The 20,357-nt window shown below is 32.3% G+C and overlaps 1 protein-coding gene and 1 long non-coding RNA gene across 3 annotated transcripts; both read right to left on the bottom strand.

Annotated features, from left to right (window-relative positions):
- Nucleotides 1–601: 601 nt before the first annotated feature.
- LOC103845129 (cytokinin dehydrogenase 3) lies at nucleotides 602–13,011 on the bottom strand. Of its 2 annotated transcripts, none has more exons than XM_009121961.3 (6): nucleotides 3,080–13,011; nucleotides 1,984–2,111; nucleotides 1,617–1,877; nucleotides 1,235–1,512; nucleotides 831–1,149; nucleotides 602–780 (listed from the first exon to the last, which is right to left on the bottom strand). In XM_009121961.3, the coding sequence occupies exons 1-5, from the start codon at nucleotides 3,690–3,692 to the stop codon at nucleotides 861–863; spliced, it is 1,569 nt and encodes a 522-aa protein (XP_009120209.1). In that variant the 5' UTR covers nucleotides 3,693–13,011; the 3' UTR covers nucleotides 602–780; nucleotides 831–860. The 2 variants fall into 2 exon arrangements, with proteins under 2 accessions (XP_009120209.1, XP_009120210.1); XM_009121962.3 differs by having other exon boundaries at nucleotides 1,235–1,503; nucleotides 3,080–3,692.
- Nucleotides 13,012–17,360: 4,349 nt separating this feature from the next.
- LOC117129210 lies at nucleotides 17,361–18,277 on the bottom strand. The gene is made up of 2 exons (XR_004452849.1): nucleotides 18,222–18,277; nucleotides 17,361–18,052 (listed from the first exon to the last, which is right to left on the bottom strand). It is a non-coding gene; the product is annotated as an uncharacterized LOC117129210 (long non-coding RNA).
- Nucleotides 18,278–20,357: the final 2,080 nt, after the last annotated feature.

The following is a 20,357-nucleotide window of genomic DNA, read 5'->3' on the forward strand; positions in this document are numbered from 1 at the left end:
TTGGTCACCGTAGCGATTTCGTTAAACTCGGCCAAAATAATTCGGTTCATCAAGAAATTCAAGTTTTTGTACGTTTAAGTTTTTAAAATGGGATGTTAAGTAACAGATCTTCGATTTTTGATGAATAAATGATAAGAAAACAACAGAAAAATGAATTGATTATGTTGAAATGGTAGGCGGCGTCGTGAAAAATATTACAGAGGAAGTGGAACCCTAAAAAGTAGAAGCAATATATTTACATATTTGCCATTATTGAGAAAAAAACAGGAAAAAGAAAACATAAAAGAGCGCAGGGTGTGCTCGAAGTCATGACATCAACTTGAATAATGATTTTAGAATACAACAGACCACGTAGATTCTTGAACAATCCTTTCGAACACAAGTTTATAATAGATATATAATTATATGAAAACTATAAAATTTTCTTAAAAATAATCTCCGTTTACTCTCCGAATTTTGGCTAGTTCACTAGGCTCACACCGACACTAGCGTAATTTCGAACATGGCTTAATACCAACTAATTTAAAACTGGACGACTAAGATAAGCCCGAATTTAATAAACATAACAATCAGAATCAATAAGAAAACATGGCCAAACAGAAGTCAGAGCAACTAACAATATATTATTTTTTTCTATCAAGATCGGCTAAACCCGATCCATAGACGGTCTTACAACGCAGAGAAACGCGATTTAGTAGAATCATATTCTGGTGGAAAAAGCTACAGATGTGGACATTGAATCACTTAACTAAAGAAAGACACTTCCTAGACTAACAATATATCAGTGTTCAAAAAAAAAAAAAAAAAAAAAAAAAAAAGACTAACAATATATCTAACTATCACAGCTAACACAAGTTTATTTATGGAAATATATTTTGTCCAGGGGACAATATCATTCTAGGATCATATCTATATTTTCTTTCGAGAAAAATATTCCACCTCGGACCAAAATGGCCAACCCATCCTTCTTGTGATGCATAGTAAGGAAGATATTGTATGACCCTCATATTAGCATCCTCACAAAACTTTAATACTTCCATGTTTTCTTTTTCATAATCATCCCAATTGTCAAAACTCGCCGATCTTAAAAATCCTACAGCATAAAATACATCTTCCTCGGGTATAACGGTCGACATTCGATCATTCCACCTGAATTAAAACCTCGAGATTTAAGTATTTCGCATTTGAAAATTTTGAAACTGTAGATAATGTGGCTATATTGATTATAACTTACTTGTTGCGGTTCATGGGATAAACAAGAAGGGGACCGGTAGTGATGTTATTTCTAAGGATAATACCCTTAAAAACGCCATACTCGAATCTTGAAATCTGAGATTTTGGTACGAAAAGATTAAGCCATGGATGTGGAACATCCCACTTGCCTTTGGATTTCAGTTTTAGCTCTCCGGTTCGAACCCGGTTTAAGAAATCCATATACGTCACATCTTTCTCGTACACAAACCCTCGTTCATAGTTTAAACTGTCGCTTAACTCCTCCATTTCCTGCATTGTCTAAATGATTGAGCAATCAATAAAATTATGATTATGGAAGAGTGGCTTCGTTATGAGTAAAGATCGTGACTATACTTGTACAATTATGTATAATGTGTACGGACCTCGTTGACTGAGTGTTGGGAAGTTTCGTCGTAATACTTGACGACTTCAAGGCAGTAGATGACACGATGTTGTTTGACCATTGAGACGATCCTCATGTGCTCGGACGGTGGATAGTAAGTGGACCGCCAGTTATCAGGTGGGCCATGGTCTAACATAACAGAACCTTCCAGGAAATGTGGCCCGTTCGTTTCTGATATCAATCGTTCTTGATCTCTTGTAAACTCAGAGAAATCAGTGTATAGAAACCTTAACCATTTAGCCTGAATTTTTTCCAAAATTTGCAGATAAGTTTATTTATTATTTTATATAGATTTAAATAGCTTACATAACATAAATATTATTGTATAATTTACATATATAACATACCTTTTTCGGAGCTAATTCGAGTTTGATTCTTGCTCTCGTTATAATTCCGAATTGACCTAAACCTCCTAACGCGGCATAGAAAAGATCTGAGTTCATGTCTTTGGAACAAGTTGCAATCTCTCCTTTTCCTATAAAATTCCGGGTAAAACAAAACTGACCAAGTTAGAAAGTTACTCTTAAAACTTTTTCAACTAATGCAACGAGTTTCAGATAAGACTATCGCTGTTTTGAGCCTAAAGTGTTGAAGTCGGTCTCATTAATTTATCTTATCTCTTAACCACACAATGGAACTAGAAAGTCATCGTTAACTAACTACATTTGAGAGCAACAGTTGTATTAATGTATGTATATATATATATGTTGTCAAAAAGGTGTATGTGGAATGATGCATGTGTGGACATAATGGATACAGCTATAATAAGAAAACTGACTGTTACTTAAATCCATTACACCTGGTTAGGACCAAAATTTATAAACTTGTGACTTGTGTCCTTATGCCAACAAGAAACCTCGTGAAAAATCAAGCGTGGGACCATTTTTGGTTGATTTTCATTTGTCTTTTTTTTTTGTTTGGTCACCGGGTTTTATGAACAGTTACGTAATCTAATCTCATTTATTACCATAATGTAAAAATCGCAGTAGATTCAGCGAAACGTTCATAATATGTAAGAAATTATAGAAATAATTTTCAAACATTTGGTTCTTAACTTATAATATAATTTGTTAACGTTGTCAAAAAAAAAAATATATATAATTTGTTAACAGAATTCAGTATCAAATTAGAAAAAAAAACATAAAATCACATAGCTCGTGTGTTTTTCTACTCAATAATGTGATTAGCTAGATGTGTGAAAAGAAGAACAGCTATCAACAAGTTTTAGAAATAAATAGAACAAGAGACAAACGGTACAAACAAACAAGAGCATAAACTTTTTACCAAAAAAAAAAAACAAGAGCATAAACATAAGTGAGCGCACAGATCTTAAAGAAAAGACGAAAAACGTACGATATTTTTTTTATTGCCAAATGTACGAAGTAAAAGTCATTACTGTTTCATATATTTAGAATGCATGTAAAAAATCATCATGGTACGTACCAGTAATAACATCCATCTCTAAAACATTACTGATCTGTGGACCATACCGAAACGTTTGTCCGCTTATACCGCCGTTAGATAACGTTCCACCGACCGTTAAATACAAATAATCCGTCCAAGAAACCGGCGTCAGCCCTAACTCCAACGTTTTATTCAACACCTCGATCCATAGCCACGCGCTGTCCACGTCAGCATATAAACCGGTCCTAGACACCTTGATGCCTCGGTCCCTGTTTACCATTGACCGCATGTTGACCACGACTCCGTCTTTAGCCGCGGCTTGACCACGGTGGCTGTGTCCGTGGCCACGAGCGGCTAGAGGAAAAGAGGATTGAGAATCGAAAGAAAGTTTTATAAGATCGGTGATGTCTTGGACGGAGGAAGGGTTTAAGACGGCGGAGGGAAAGATTTTGGTGATGTGGCCGAAATCAGTGGCAGCTGATTCGACGGAGGATGATGCGGTAGTGAGTTTTCCGGCGAAGTTGTCATTGGAAAGGATATTCCACGGTAGTGATGATGTGTTGGTTGTGATCGGAGTTAAAAGAGTTGTGATGATAACTAATATCGTTATCATTAGAAGATGAATTTGTGATGGAAAATTATAGCTCACCATAACTTTCTTTCAGAGAAACTTTTTTTTTAACACTTTAGCTTGATACAATCAATGAAGAGAAGTAGATGTGTATATATATAGCCACCCATGGAGCACACATGTTTCTGTAAGTTATTTCGTCGAAATAATTAAAAATTAATGAGCAAGTATCCTCGGTCTATTATTAACTAACTAATCATTCTGCTAACCCATTTTCATTTATTTGAAAACAAAAATGTTTGTGTGTATTAACTTACTAATTTTGTTCTTTTAAGGTAAATTTTTCAAAGGTATATTTCTATAACTAATCAGTTCACCTGACTCGATTAAAATTCTTACATAACTATATAATTATGTATTAAAATTTAAAATATAGAACGTTAATGATATAAGTTCCGAAATGGATTAATGATATTTGTTAGAGGCTTAGAATTAATCACTCTGTATCCTAGTGGTTTTTTAATTTTTTTGCGGTCACTAGGATCAAATTGGCTATTAGCAGAATGTGGTTTTCAATTACGTTGTAACCAGACTTTCATTGTCATCAATGATATTTACCATTTAGCAAAAAAAATAAGTTCCGAAATGGATATATATTCAATATGCTATTCTTTTAAAAGGAAGATCTACAATAAATTATCGCAGTCACGTGAGAATCTTAGAAAACCACTCGCTTCAATAGTATTGGATTCTTGAACACGCACTGTCGCTCCCTAATCAAATGGTTTTGAAAAAATATTCCACAGTCCATTTTATACATTACTATATCGATAATTTATATACTAATCTCATACATGTGAGACAAAGAAATAGTATTCACATCTCAAAATAAAATGCACTTTCTTTTGATATTGGGTTATATGCAATTTGGATGCCATGAAGATATCCAGAATTTTTAGGGTTCACGACAGAAAAAGAGTAATCCTATATCCCTATATTATATATATGTGAAATAGTGTTCCAAAAAAATTATATACATATATATATGTGTGTGTGTGAAATTATGTATGTATCTATCAAGAATCAATAGATAGCCTCAACTAACTACTATTATTGTAAATTCAACTAGTTAATTTATTGAGTGAGATTAGATTTTTTTTTTTTTTTTTTGGTAAAAATGTTAGTGAGATTAGATTAAATTAACATAATATTGTAATTTGTCATCATCACCACTACCACCATAATCAACATCATAACTGTTGACAAAAAAAAACCATCATAATTGATTAAGTTGTAATTTTGTAAATACTTTCTTAAATATATGATGTTTAGTTAAAAACATGCATATTAAGAAAAATTAACTTCTGCCTAGAAAACAACTGAAAACTATAAACTAATGATATTCAACCACTTACAAAATAGATTATTAAATATAATTGGTTGCACAATTTTTAATAAAGTAAAAATTACCTAAAAAAAAAAAAAGGTGTTTTCACCTCTTTGCCGGGAACCCAAACATTGTAAATAGTCCCTCCCACCGTGAGTTGAACCCAAGTGGCGGAAGTTACAGCCGCAACCCCTTTACCACTAGGCCAACTCAACATTGTAAATAGTCCCTCCCATCTAAAAAAAACATCTTATATATTAAAACAATAAATTTTTTAAAAACATCAGGAGAGAGTACAAAAGAATCAGTGGACATATAGCATTATCATCATTGGGATTGGAGATTGGCCTTAGATCACCATGTACGAATATTTTACAGCTTGTCACTAATAATAACCATGACTCAGTCCCATGTTTCAACAAATTAATAGTATGCCTTGTTTTTTATTGTTATATTATAACATATTTATAATCGTTAAAACATATCCTTACCGTATTACCAATCAAATGTTTTATATTTTGGATAAATGGATGTTCTTTTTAGAGAATATTTCTCATTAATATCCCTACTAGATGTTTCTGTCACAATTAGGTTATCATCTAAAGAATCTACAAGATCTTCTTTCTGTCTGAATAATTTATAAACTTTTCTTCCTCGCGGCTATCGAAAAGTGTCGTTAATTATAATAATACTAATGAAAATTATCTTTAATTTCATAATAAAAAAACTGTAGGGGAAACTTCGTAGATTCGTGGTTAAATCATTTTGCCGTAATAAACAATAAAAAGCAAGACATGGAATATCCTAAAGATTTCGCTCTGTTTGCTTCGTTTGCCAGACATGTTAACTTGTTGTCGCTACAGATATTTTATTTATTACTTTGTCAACGTCTATTATTATTAATTTGTGATTTTATAGTGAATTGAAATATCTTAAGCAATATAATATTAAAAAAAAGACGGGTACAATTAGGAGTGATACACAATAGATGAGTTCAGTGGGAAGTGAAATACAGATTTTAAGTACAATTTTATCACACATTTTATTCTTACATGTCATTTTTATTGACACCTAATTAACAAATGCCATTAGGTTCTCATCACTATATTTTTGTATTCCGGCTATAATGTTCATTTCTTATATGTCATTTTATTAGACATTAAGCAATTATATTTTGTCCTTAATTACTTTTATGTTCTTTCATTCAAAATGATATTTTCTGTTGTTTAGAAAATGGATAATATTTAATAAACATACTTAAGCTTCATAGTTCATTAATTCACTATTAAATATTTAAAAGGGTATGTTTCTTCTTTTGAAATCGTTATCCACATAGTTTCATAATTTAACTACATTATCTTGATTTTTAGTTCTCGCTAAATATTTTTGTCCAAGCCAATTATGGAAGTATAATATAAATGACTTCTTTATTTAACCGCATTGGATATCAATAGACCTCAAATTATTTGCTCTTCCCAGGACTAATCTTTATCCATACATATCCTCTTTCTTGATCATATGTTTAATTCTTCTTTTTTGGACAAACCATGTGTTTAATTCTTTATTAATACAAATTAATGACTTGTATATTTGTATTAATAAGAAAAACATGAAGACACTGTAACCGGACAGCAAAACCGTGCTAGGCACACGTGTAGTTGTCATTTTCCTACCTTCTACAACTTCGCGTCGCGAAAACAATTTATCAACGATGATCTATAAGAAAATTTCTTATAAATGACGATTGTTACAGAAAAAAAAAACAAAAAGAATCTTATGAATGACGACCAAAACGACAAGTGATTATCGGTGCTTGTTTAAGAATTAGTTAGGACCACCCAATTAGGTAACCCCGTAATTGGAACCTGCAAATTTACAAGTCAGCATTCCTTTTTTTAGTTTCTACATCAGTGACCTTAACTCAGTTTTATGTATTGTTAAGAACAAGAGATAAGCATAGAAAAAAATGAATCTAACATTACACGCTCTAAATCAGCACTAAATCACCTTAACCCATAAGTTAAAAGAGAGTTTGCTCACTAATCTTAATGATAAAGCTTAAATCCATGATAGATTCAAGACAAATCAAGAAGATAATATAAACTCATATTACTCATGAAAGAAATATTAAGATTAATAAAGATTTAAGCTTTCACCAAAAAATGAATTTCTTAAAGAGAAAACAAAATAATTAGAGTTTTTGGCCTAAAAGAGTATATATAGGCACTTAAAAACGAACTGAGTGCACCCAAAAATTCAAGGTCAGGCCAAATAAAAACTCAAGTTTTTAATTGATAGTGGCCTCTCAAACCCGCTATGTCTGGTCGATGCGCTTGTCCTGTCACTAGCGGCATCACCAAACCGCTACGTTCTCCCCTACGTACAATGTTGCTTCTACAACAACTTCTCTTGGTCGCTTGGTAAGTTCGATGGGTTGCTTGGTCTTCATGAGCAAATCTTCATCTTCATAGCGGCATCATTGAACCACTATGCTTCTTTGCTATAAAATATGTTATGAACATAGCGGCTACCTCAACTCTCTACCAAAACCCTCTAGGACACTTGTGGCTTCGTGGGACTTAGGCGATGGTGTCTTGTATACATCAACATCGGCCATGCCATCCCGCTACCAGATACCCCTGCCATGACCGTTAATATCATAACAGCCATGCCATCCCGCTATGAAAAGCTGTTACTGAGCTTTTTTCGCCTAAAACTTTAATCAAGCCTCTTCTTTCTCAAACGTGTTTCGAATACCTCCAAAAACTCCAAAGGATACTCAAGCACCTAATAAGGACATATACATGAAAATGAATCTAGTGATGTCTAAATGATAATCTAAATGATCAATCTGCATAAAAATTGGATAGTTAAATCAATGACAAACACAAGATATCAGTGAAAACATGTAGATGTGCAGAGCCGAAGCCAATGAAAATGAAACGATCATCGAGTGCCTGCGACAGTATGGTGAGGCATTTGGCCAAGTGATTAATAAGCCCAAATCCTCGATAATTTTTGGCACAAAAGTTCATGGTACAACAAAATATGAGATAAATGTACCCTTGAAATCAATAAAGAAGGTGGAGATGGAACATTTTTAGGTCTTCATGAATGTTTCCAAGGTTCTAAAAAGGATTTGTTGAATTTCATACGGGGAACACTGCAGGGGCGACTCCAAGGCTGGTTTATGAAGGCACTCTCTCAAGGAGGCAAAGAGATATTGTCAAAGTTAATTGCATTAGCTCTCCCCGGTCAATGCGATGTATGTTATTAAACTGTCCAAAGATCTGTCTCAAAAATCTGTTTTCCTAAACATTCATCATCTCCTGTTGTGTATCAAAAGTAAAGACTTTCCTACATACCTCAAACGTAGCATTCTTTGGATCCTATGGAATATATGGAAGGCTCGTAATGCTCTTGTTTTCGAAAAAGACAGATTGGATCCAACTTCTATTTTGTTAAAAGCTTAGGAAGAAACAAAGATCTGGTATGAGGCTAACTTTCCTGAATCTAGTCATCACAGTCTGTACAGGAGAGTCAGTCCAATGGGGAAACATAGATTGCGCCTCCTCTGCAGCTTCAGAAATGTAATATAGGAGCTTCTTGGTCAGCATAAGCTTCGTGGATTGTTAGGGATAATAGAGGTAAAGTTTTAATGAATAGTCGTCTCTCCTATTCTTCAGTGAGAAACCAAGAAATGGCAGAGTTATGGACGACTCTTTCGGCGGTCTATTGTATGTGTTTAATGCGCATGGATAACATCATCTTCTAATCCTCTTTCGTGCTGGCTAAAGATAGATTACTAGATTCTTGCCATACTTCGGAAACATGTGGTTTGGTTCACCAAATCTTAGATACTATCCACAGACTAAAAATCTGGTCTGTACAGTATATCTATAGTCGAACATGAATAATCTATCTCTGAAGATTGCAGAGAGTGTCACTGCAGACCAAATATACTAGTCTTACATAGCCAAAAACGGGCCTAATTGGCTTCTTACTCTGATTTTTATAGAAAATTAGCATCGAATCCATCCCCATGAGAGAGTACTTAGTCATCTACCTCCCCCATGCCTAGTGGTCTGGATTTATTTTGTTTAATTATAGGAAAATGATTGCCGCGTACGTGAAGTATTAACCATCACATGGCTAGTCATGCAGTCTAAACTAATGTATAGCTATAGAAAACATATGTTATGCATGTCAACGTCCCTCAACTTAATGATGTTATGTAATTAACATTATAAGCTTAATTTCATTAATCCAAACATTGACGTGGATTCCTTAATTCTGTTTAGTTATCCGTTTGATCAACTAATATCCGACCAACCCGATCCTAATTTAACAAAAAGTTGACTCATCACGAAAGGAAAAAATCAGAGAAATAAGGATTTCGATTCAAATCGCTGAGAGAGAGGAAGTTTTTGAAATTGTGGGATTATTGACCAAAATGAAGAGAGCGGAGTTAATCGACCCCAATATTGATTAACTTCTTTCTCTCTCAATTTTGATCAATAACCCCAACATGGTTTCACCAGCTTCCTTTCTCTCTCACTGATTTAAATCGAAATCCTAACTTCTTAATTTTTTTCCTGCGCACCTGAGAGACGACGTCTCCGATATTTAACTTTCTGGCCAATTTTTAAAATTTGTGGCCAAATTTTATTTTACTTTATCGGGATGGTTTGGATCAAATTTTAATTAAATTGCACTCGGATGGGTCTGAATTTAATTGATCTCTGACGCTTACATCACTTTTTAGATTAATAAAATTAAACTTGTGATGTTAACTACATAACATCATTAAGTTGAGTGATGTTGTCATGCAAATGAATACATATTATAGATCAGAGCACTAGTTTTTTAGATCATGTTTAATGAATAATTTTTTTAAAATAAAAAACTAGGAAAGAGATGCAAAATTGTGTTCTCATGAACTATGTAAGTTAATTAGTGTAGATAAGATCAGAAACATCATGAAGCCTACCTTTTTTTTTTATCATGAAGAGTATATTCTGAACAAAAATTGTTTAAACCTGTCACGTGGGTAAAGAGTTACTGTTTTTTTAACGATGGATATATTCTGATATTACAAATTCGGAGAAATATTACAGACGATTTTACGGCCGACAATTCTTTCTGCCTTATGAAAATTCACGTCTGACTGCATCACCTAAGCCGCCTTATCGGATCCACCATTGACGGTACTTTTTCTGCCATGCTGCAAATTTCTTGTAAGTTGTTTCTCCATTAATTCACATAATTCTGCTTTTTCCAGGAATTGAAACCCAAACTTCTTGGTGTAGAATCATTAACAAACCATTGGTCAAACCACTAGATTAAGGGGCTTCCACTAAAGAGTGACCGTTAGTAAACAAAATTGCAGAGTAACTGAATTGTAGAGTATAAATAAAGATAATTGCACCCTATAAATAATAAATCATAAAATAACCAAATTTTCTTCTTCTCTCTTCCTTTTTCTTCCTATCTCTCTTTATCTTCTTTCTAACAAATTAATTTTAGTTTTGTTTTTCATTTTTTCACCAATTCACCCTATAAAAAAAAGATTTTAACTAAATAAGTCATCCCGCCACATTTCGATATTAATTACAACAACGAATTTTCACAGCCGGCCAAAATTTGACGATTTATACAAGCAAAAGAAAGTATCAACTCACGTACCAAAACGTTATACGTTTGGCAGAACTCATGACAAAGGCATACGCATATTCTCTTTTCTTAAACAATTTTGGGTACACAAATTTTTATGTTTGGATAGCGAAATGTAACTAAACAGAGAGTTAAATATTCAGAGTGATCGGGAGTGGTACGTACCCTATACGTTTTCAGTTATATGTTAAAATTTTATGTGTTTTATCAAAATTCATATTACTGTATTTACGTTTTTGGTCAGCTATTTACGATTTATTTTGAAAACAATTATTTCAAACATTCGTGTGTTTTTTATATTCTTTCTTGTATTAACCTCAATTATTTTCATAAAACTACAATATTCGTATACAAAGCTTGAACACTGTTATAAGTTATAAGCATTGACGACCATTTATTTGATACTGTCATCAAAGTCATTTATTATATAGGGGATTATATATTTACAATAGTTTACATCCAACTACGTTGGAGTTGCGTTTAGGATACCCCGATTGTTAAAAGCAATATTTGTAGTAAAAGCAATCAACTCAACACAGAACCCTGGGTTTTCGCGTTCTATTCTCCAATGATTTAAGAATTTTCCTTGTTTAATTTTCTATGAATTTCTATCCATACAGTTCACATTTTTATTTGAGAAAAAAAAAACAGATTTTGATCAAGATACAACAGAAAAAATGAAAAATGCTATGAGTTTCATGGTACACGGTACACCGAGCATGTGATCGACATATTGGTGAAAGTCATTAGTTGATTTGAACTTCTTTAACTGGTGAGAGTAAATCATTAAAAACCAGTTTCAAGCAACAAAAACAAACTGAGATATGGAGGTGGAAATTTGTTAGCACATATGATTATAACAATAATTTGATTTGGTAATAAAAGGGAAAGGAAAGTGAAGGTGGGGTGTCTAAGGAAATCCATGCAGATCTTCGTAGGGATTCTAAGTATAGTGGACCACTTTTTCGTTGTACATAGTTTACATTGAAATGGTTGATAACAAAATTTCCATTTAAAAGTCGAGATATCTGTTAAGTATTAACTGATGATAATATTATATATTTATATATAAATCAACAGATAATATCCAGATTTTGTAATTATTTTTATAATTATAAACATGAAATGCTTGTTATGTCGTACAGGCTCTGGATGTGATTCAATAAGAATACAATTGGAATAAGATACGTATGTACTGAGATAATTTTTATTTCTATTTGTTGATAATTAAATTTTTACCATATGCATTGATAAAAATAAGATCATCTCTAACCAAACTCTAAAACAATATTTTAGTGTAATTTGTACACTAAATTTCTCCAACTGATCAACACTAAAAATTACATTAGTTTAGTGCAACACTAATTTAACACTAAATTTGGTGTAAGACTACGGTGTTGCATTAAAATAGTGTAATTTTTAGTGTTGAGTTAGAGAGATTAATGTAAAAATTACACTAAAATAATATTTTAAAATTAGGATAGAGATAAAATATCTTTTTAGTGTAAATCACACTAAAATAGTTTGATTTTGACATGGAATAGTGTTATAGGTTGGAGATGCCTTAAATAATTTTTTTATTAGATTGCAGAATAATGGATGGAACGAATGTAGCAATTCCTTGTTATTTATATCGCATCAATTGATATCTCTTTCAACTTTATTTGTCTAATTTCTCTTATTTATGCTTCATTGAAAAAGGGAAGGAATTGAACTATGTAGCCTTATAAACAATGAAAAATCAGAAATTTTTTCCGATTTTGGCGTTGACTATATGGTATTGATAGATTAAATATTTACTATGAAATTAAGTTTACTCCAAATTTAGCTACAAATTTACTAATCAGGTGAAAGAAAACATTTACCAATTCAGCCATTTACTGTATAAAAATAGAAAACACTCTCGAATTTTTACTCCGAAATTTTCTAGAGAAATATATTTACTCTGATTTTATCTTTTTTTTTTATTTCCTCTTCCCATTTGTCTTTTTTCACTCATTTTCACTTTTTCATTTACTCTGTTTTCCTCGTATTTTTACCGATCACAACATGTATTATAAGGACAACATACATTAGAACCTCTATAATTAATACTCGATAAGTTAATAATTTCTATAAATTAAGAAATTATGCCGGTCCTAACTTGGGTCGGTTCAAAATTTGACACAAATTGATAAAATAACAAGATAATATTTTTTTATAAAATTCTATGTAAAGATATGGTCTCATTAAAATTATAAATTAATGTATACATATTTTATATAAGTAAGAACCTATTATTATATTGTTTGTTTTATATTCACAATAAAATTATCTTTATATTTTATTAACACTTATTATATCTTTGATGAGATTTAGTAATATTATATCTAAAACCTTATTTAAGTTCTATGTAATATATATTATAATATATATTATACACACCATATAATGTAATAAAATTAATATAAATGTCAAATTTTAAATACTAACAATTATTTTTTATTCACTAAAATCAAATATTTTTCTTATCTTAGAATAGATATATCTTAAAATAAAAAATCTAAATAAGAAAGTTTTTACAAATTAATACTCTATAAATTAATAAAATTTAAATTCCCATCATTATTAATTTATAGAGGTTCTACTATAGTTTATTTTCTTCCCTTTTCCAATGAAGAATCAGAGGTAGTCTACTGGTATACGGACTTTGGAAATTTAAATGATTTGGATTTGAAATAACTACTTTATGATACTAAATTTGTGTCATCATGCAGATATAAGGTCATATTTTAGATCTTATTTAAATATCAAGAAAAATATTTATATGTGGATTGCACTTTTCCTTACAAATTAGTTTGAACTCTTTCATATGCCTACAATACTCCTAAATAAAAAAAGAAAGAATTAGAGAAAAAAAAATATTTTCACTAGAAACAACGTATAAACAAAAAACAATAACTACTATAAATAAACAAAGATCATCGTGTAGTTGTTAGCTTCCAAAAGGTGAGAGGATTCGCAGTTAGAGAAATTCCATCAAAGCTAAATAGAGTTCTTATCATTAAAAGAAAAATAAATTAACAAAATTAGGAGAAATAATAAAAAAAATATAACAACTTTGTAGAACTCTTAAGAACCTCAAAAGATAGGTGTCATTCACTCAGTATATTAACAAATTTAAGAATTGAAATATAAATTAATAATTATCTTACTAATATATTTTGCTGTTAGAAACTCTTTTAGTTCTAACTGATGGAGCTGCTCATAATTTATTTAACAATTTGTTCTCTATTTCTACATATTTCTTCTATGTTCTCTTAACTTATTGTTCAGCAGTTGGTCACGAATCAAAATCGTACCTTAGAAAATTAATTGACTATATAGTATAGAGACTAAATTATGTTTGTTTTTATATGTATATAACTATTAATTACTATCCATGAGAACCAGTTATATTATACGAATGAATTTTGGATATTCTTACCTATGGGTTTTTCGAAAAAATGCTCTCTTCTAGTAGTATAAGTTAGTCTTCCGTATTTTACTCTGTACTGTTCGTAAAAGACTAACTTATATTTATTCGTAAAGACTTTAGTCTCTAAAAATATAAGTTATTAGTCTTTTAAAACACACGTAGTAAAATTTGTACTCTCTTCTAACTGTAGGATCATCACTACATTGTAAGTCTGTATCAAACAAATTAGTGCTACTGTTTGGGATCGCATGATGTCTTATTTCAAAGCCTTGCATAACTATGGTCAAGTTTGATAATGCTAAGCCTAAACCATTGATTCTGAATCATTACATCGTGGAGAAACAAACCTCCTCGATTAGCAAGAAACAAATATCGAACTGAACCGCTATTGAAACGCTAATACTCACGGTGTCGGAAAGAGTATGGTTTCATATATATATTTCAGTCTACAAATAAACAACACTGGCGATTATTATACAACATGGTGTGTTTGATCTACATAGCTACGAAAATATACACATTACGCATTAAAAGACATATGTGCGTCTTTGTATACGTATACAATAAAACAGGCATGGACATGAAAAACGAGACACGTTGGGCATGCTTTATACGATTGTGAAATGTGTCGGAAGAGAATGGGACATTAATTAGAGATTGGCAGGATCCTACGGCAAAATCAACTTGATCTTCAACAAAATCAAAGTCTCTTAGAGGAAAAAACAGGTAAGATTTTGACAAAAATGGTTTATAAGGGAATCTTGTAAGTGGGTCCAAAATCTTGGAAATTTCTTGCCAGCTCTTTTCCATGGAACCAAAATATTTCACTCCGATTCTCTGCCATTATTCATATCTCTCGATCTCTTTCTTTTTATTTTCTCTGTTGACGGACGTGATTGATTTGGTACGATAAACTTTCTCACAGTCTAAGATCTTATCGTTAAAAACAATGAAACAATCCAAATTTGATTGTGAAAAATTATTTTTATTCTTATTAAAAAAATACGTTTGGATTTATCATAAAATTGCGACGTATGCTATCAATCACTGTTTTTTGTTGATAATCACTGATATATTGTTTATAGTACTATAAATGTTTAAACTAGAATCATATCGTAAAAAACAACAAGGAAGAATCAAATTTTGACTATGGAAAACAATTGATAAAAAAAAACTATGGAAAATAATTTTGTAATACTATTTTTTCCTCTAGATTTCGGTATAGATTGGCCAAAAAGTTAGTTTTATCGTAAAAATCGGGACACAGGTATCAATTACTGTTTCTTGTTTATGAAAAAAAGTTAGTTTTATTTATGAAAACGTGTTTTGAAACATATAATTGAAATCCATTCATATTCACACGTTTTTTCTGCATTATCTCATTAATATAGTTGAAATCCTACATTTTACGTTCTATAGTATTTATGTTTTGTGAAACTTAAATTATGTATTTTCTTCCCTTTTTTTTGGAAGTAAGCTTACTTGGTTCAAGTCAAGTGGGAGAGTTGTACGCAATCGGCTTATTGAAGGTCCGATCGAATCTAATATCATCTCAGCTTTCAATCTGTGGGCCCATTATATCTAACAAGCACCCGAACCGGAATTATATATAACGTAACCACGCGTACGTTTTCGAATCTTATAACTTTCTAATAGGGATGGCATCGGGATCCTAATCGGGCTTCGGATTTGTCTAATCAGATCTCGGTTTTTCGAGTTTATCAAAATCAGTCATTCAACCTCATTCGGATTATACGAAAGTTCGGTTCAGGACCGGTACAACCCGTTATACTTTCGGATTCGGATCCCAGTCGGTTCTTCGGTTAAAAATACATAATTTGTATCTACTTTGTAACCAAAACATAAGTAAAATAGGTTCTTCGTTTTAAAATGACTGATTTGTACATATTTTGTAACCAAAACATAAGTTAACTCGATTTAAAAATAAGAAAAAAACATCAAACGTAATCATTCAAAATCAAACTAATTAAAGGTAAACATAGTCATTGACAGAAAAAAAAAACCAAATAAATGAAAGCATAAAACGAAAACCAAGTTCTCATGACATGAGATACATTTTTCAATGAAAACAAAACCAAAATCTAAAAACTTCAACCTTCAATCGCCACCTTCAACCATCAACCTTCATGTAATAGATAATTAATTTAAATGTTCGATAATATCTTAGTGTATTTTGGATATATATTAATAATTGGGATCATGTTTGGTACAAGTTCTTTTTAAGATTTTGAATGTTACAGATTCTATCAGGTATCCATTTAGGTTCGGGTTTGGTTCGGATAATATCCATAACTTAAAATACCATAAAACAAAATATATTATGTATTTGTGTTGGGTTCGGATCAGGTTTGGTTCGGATCAGGTTTGGTTCGGATTTTTGGGTTCGGTTTATTTTCCTAGCCTTACTTTCTAACGTCTTTTTTTGTTTATTGTCACTAAGAGATCATTTTCAGTGTTTACTTGTAATACATACCAAATGGGTTTGTGAGTGATGCTATGGCAAATTTCAACATGTCACGAGGTGGAAGACCAATAAAACCACTTCAAAAATATCAAGTTATGGAATGGAAAATGGTGAGATCGTCGTGCCCGTGGGTGCATGTCTCATCATACTTTCTCAAATTTTATGGTACATTGTATGTTTTTTATCTTTTAATTTGAAAGCTTTTTTACAAAAAAAAAAAGAAAAAAACACCAACGTTGAGTTGGTTTAGTAGTAAAAGAGTTGCGACTGTAACTATCGCCATATGGTTTTAATTCAAGTTGGGATGAACTATTTACAATGTTTGGGTTCCCGGTAAACAGGTGAAACCACTTTTTATTTTACCAAATAAAATTACCTAGACAATGCAGTTTAGGTAAATCAATTCCAACCAGATTATATTTTAGTCTGCTAAATGAGTTTAAGTTTTCTTTATATGATATCTAAAACTGTAACCAGAATATAATTTTCTAAAAAAGTATTCAATCATCTATAGGGTAGTTCTCTTAAATAGCATTTTTAAGGCTTTGTCACAAAATATCTCTCAAGAAGAAAAATGACTAAAATAGTCCATTTTTATTTGAAATTTTTAATATTTATTATTTATTTTTTAAAATTTGAAACTCTATCTTCAAAACTCTACCCCTTAACTCTAAACCCTAAGTCTATATTAGTTAACCCACTACAAGAAAACACAAGTTTTACGAGGGCAGTTTTCCTCGTGACTTCGTCGTAAAAGCAGTGTTACGAGGAATTAGCGAGGAAACCCGTTTCGTCGTTATACGTTTGTCGTAACGCATATATCCTCGCTAATTCGTCGTAACGTAGCGAGGAAATAATTTCGTCGTAAAAGCGAAGAAGAATATTTCGTCGTAAAGACCACGTAAAGCTTCCACGTAAGGACGTCGCTAAATTTCCTCGTAAATACCTCGAAAGCCATTCCTCGTTAAAGCCACGTAAATAACTCGAAAGTAAATATTCGTAAAGTAAACGTAAATACCTTGATAGCTTTCCTCGTAAAGACCACGTGAATTTTCCACGTCATTTCCTTGTAAACATTTCCTCGTAAAAACCTCGTTAAGCTTCCACGTAAAGAAGTCGCAAAATAGCTACGAATTTAATTCGTTTCGTTATTTTACAGAAATAAAAAAAAATTATAATTAAAAAATAATTTAAATTATTTAAATTATTAATAAAATTAAAATTCTAAAAAAATCAAAACCAAAATATTTTATATATAAATAAGTTTTGAATTCATAATACAAGAACCGAAATTAAAAAAAACTAAGGATCGTTAATCGCCCGGTAGAATTCATCACTCCTCGCCGTTACATCCACCTCGGAATGTGAGTCGTCGGTTGGTGACTACCCGGCTCACCGAACATCTCTCTGTAATGGGCAGTAAGTCTACATTTTTGAACCTGAGAAAAAAATTTAATTTTTTAAATTTCCGTCAACAGTATATTTTCCAACATTATCCACCTAATCAACACTAAATAACATAAGATCCGTAAACTTATCTAAATTCCCTATACTAACCACCTAATCTGCCTAAACTAACCAAATTAGAGAGGAATTAGAGAGGCTTACCATTGCAACGAAACAGGGAGGAAGTGGAGAGGAAGTAGAGAGGAAAGAAAGAGTGAGCGCTCGGGATGTATATATAAGATTACATTCCGTCGCAAATTCCTCGTAATTTTACGATGATTACAGAGGCCCGTGTTTTTTTACGACGAAACAGCGAGAGATTACAAAGGCCCGCGTTTTATTATACGAGGAAGTTACGAGGAATTACAAAGGCCCGTGTTTTTTAGGTACGAGGACGTTACGACGATTTTGCTTACGTGGAATTACCGAAGAAAGCTTCCCTATAAATATACCCGTAACTCTCCTTCTCAACCCACACCCAAACTCCCAAATCACACCCTATCTCACTTCATACTCTTAAATCCAATCATATTCAAATTATAAAAATTTGAGAAAAAGGAAGAGAAGAAGATATTGGAATTTATGTTGGTGAGACTAAGTAATATAATTGCTGGAAGTCTTGCCACATGTAAATCCAGTATATTTCTTCTTTTTCTTTTTTTTTCTAGTTTTTACGGTACGAGGTGTTTACGACGATTTTGGTTACGAGGTGTTTACGACGATTCCGTCCTACGTGGAATTAAAGTGGGCCGCGTTCATCATTTACTTTACGTGGTATTTACGACGAATCTCTCCTACGTGGTATTTACGACGAATCTGTCCTACGTGGTATTTACGAGGAATTCGTCGTAAGTTCGACGTTAACATACGAGGAATTAACGAGTTTTCCGTTTAAATACCTAAAATCCGAAACCCCAAACCCCAAACCCCATATTCCTTATCTTCTACTTCATATATTCCAAACCCTATCTTTATTTTCATTCCAAACCACAATTCCTTATTTTCATTCACTCAGAGAGTCTTACGTGGAATTAGTGTGTCCCGCTTTCTTTATTTTTTTAATTTCGTCGTAAACTCCTCGTGGCCTTACGTCAACCTTACGACGATTTTGGCTTGCGTGGAATTAGCGTGTCCTGCTTTCTTTATTTTTTTTAATTTCGTCGTAAACTCCTCGTGGCCTTACGACAACCTTACGACGATTTTGGCTTACGAGGAATTAACGAGTATAACGTTTAAATCCCTAAAATCCGAAACCCCAAACCCCATCTTCCTTATCTTCTACTTCATATATTCCAAACCCCAAACCCATCTACCCTTGAACCTCAATCTATTCTTTCACCTCAAACCTTATTTATAATATATTCCAAACCCCAAACCACAAGTCCTTATTAATAATTAAAATAAACTTTCACATTACCTTATTCATAAATCAAACTCCCACATTATCTTATTCATAAAACAAACTACATAAAATCAAATACATCAATCGGATACATCAACATTCTCGTCATCACTAGAAACATCATCATTTTCATTAAACTCTTCTTCAACAGCTTCGTCTGTGGCATCGTCGGTAAGATCTTCGTACTCGTGATTATGCGGATCAATGAGAAGGATGTCATCAATTTCTTGTTCAGGTTCCTCGACTTCATTTATCTGTTCTTCTTGCAATGGTGGTTCTTCTCCACTGATAATTCGTCCTTGAGGTGTAACTTTGATCACAGCTAACCAATTTATACCCGAATCTCTCATTCGAGGGTATGGAAGGAAGCTAACTTGGTCTGCTTGTGAAGCTAAGATGAAAGGCTCGAATTTGTTGTACCTTCGTCCACCGTTGACATCAACTACACTGAATTTGTTAGACCGAACATCTCTGTTGACGACGGGATCGAACCATTCACATTTGAAGAGGACGCATTTCAGCTTCAATATCCCTGGAAATTTGACTTCAATAATCTCCGTCAAGATCCCGTAGAAATCTATTTCCCCTTTCACACATATTCCATAGTTACTGGTCGCCCGCTGTCTACCATACTCATATGTGTGAAAAGTATAGCCTCGTGTGAAATTACGACGAAAATTAATTGGATGGCCAAAAAAACGTGAGCTACCTACCAAGTTGGTGGATTCAAAATTTCCTCGTTAAGTACACGTAAAGTATTTCGTCGTAAAGAACTCGTGAAGTTTACGTGGTATTTACGAGGAAATAGTATTTCCTCGTAAAAGCCACGTCAATTTACATCGTCTTTACGACGAAATTGTTTTGTCGTTACCTTACGACGAAATAACAATGCTTCT

This window comes from Brassica rapa, chromosome A10 (genome assembly GCF_000309985.2).
Source record: "Brassica rapa cultivar Chiifu-401-42 chromosome A10, CAAS_Brap_v3.01, whole genome shotgun sequence".
Classification (NCBI taxonomy): Eukaryota; Viridiplantae; Streptophyta; class Magnoliopsida; order Brassicales; family Brassicaceae; genus Brassica; species Brassica rapa.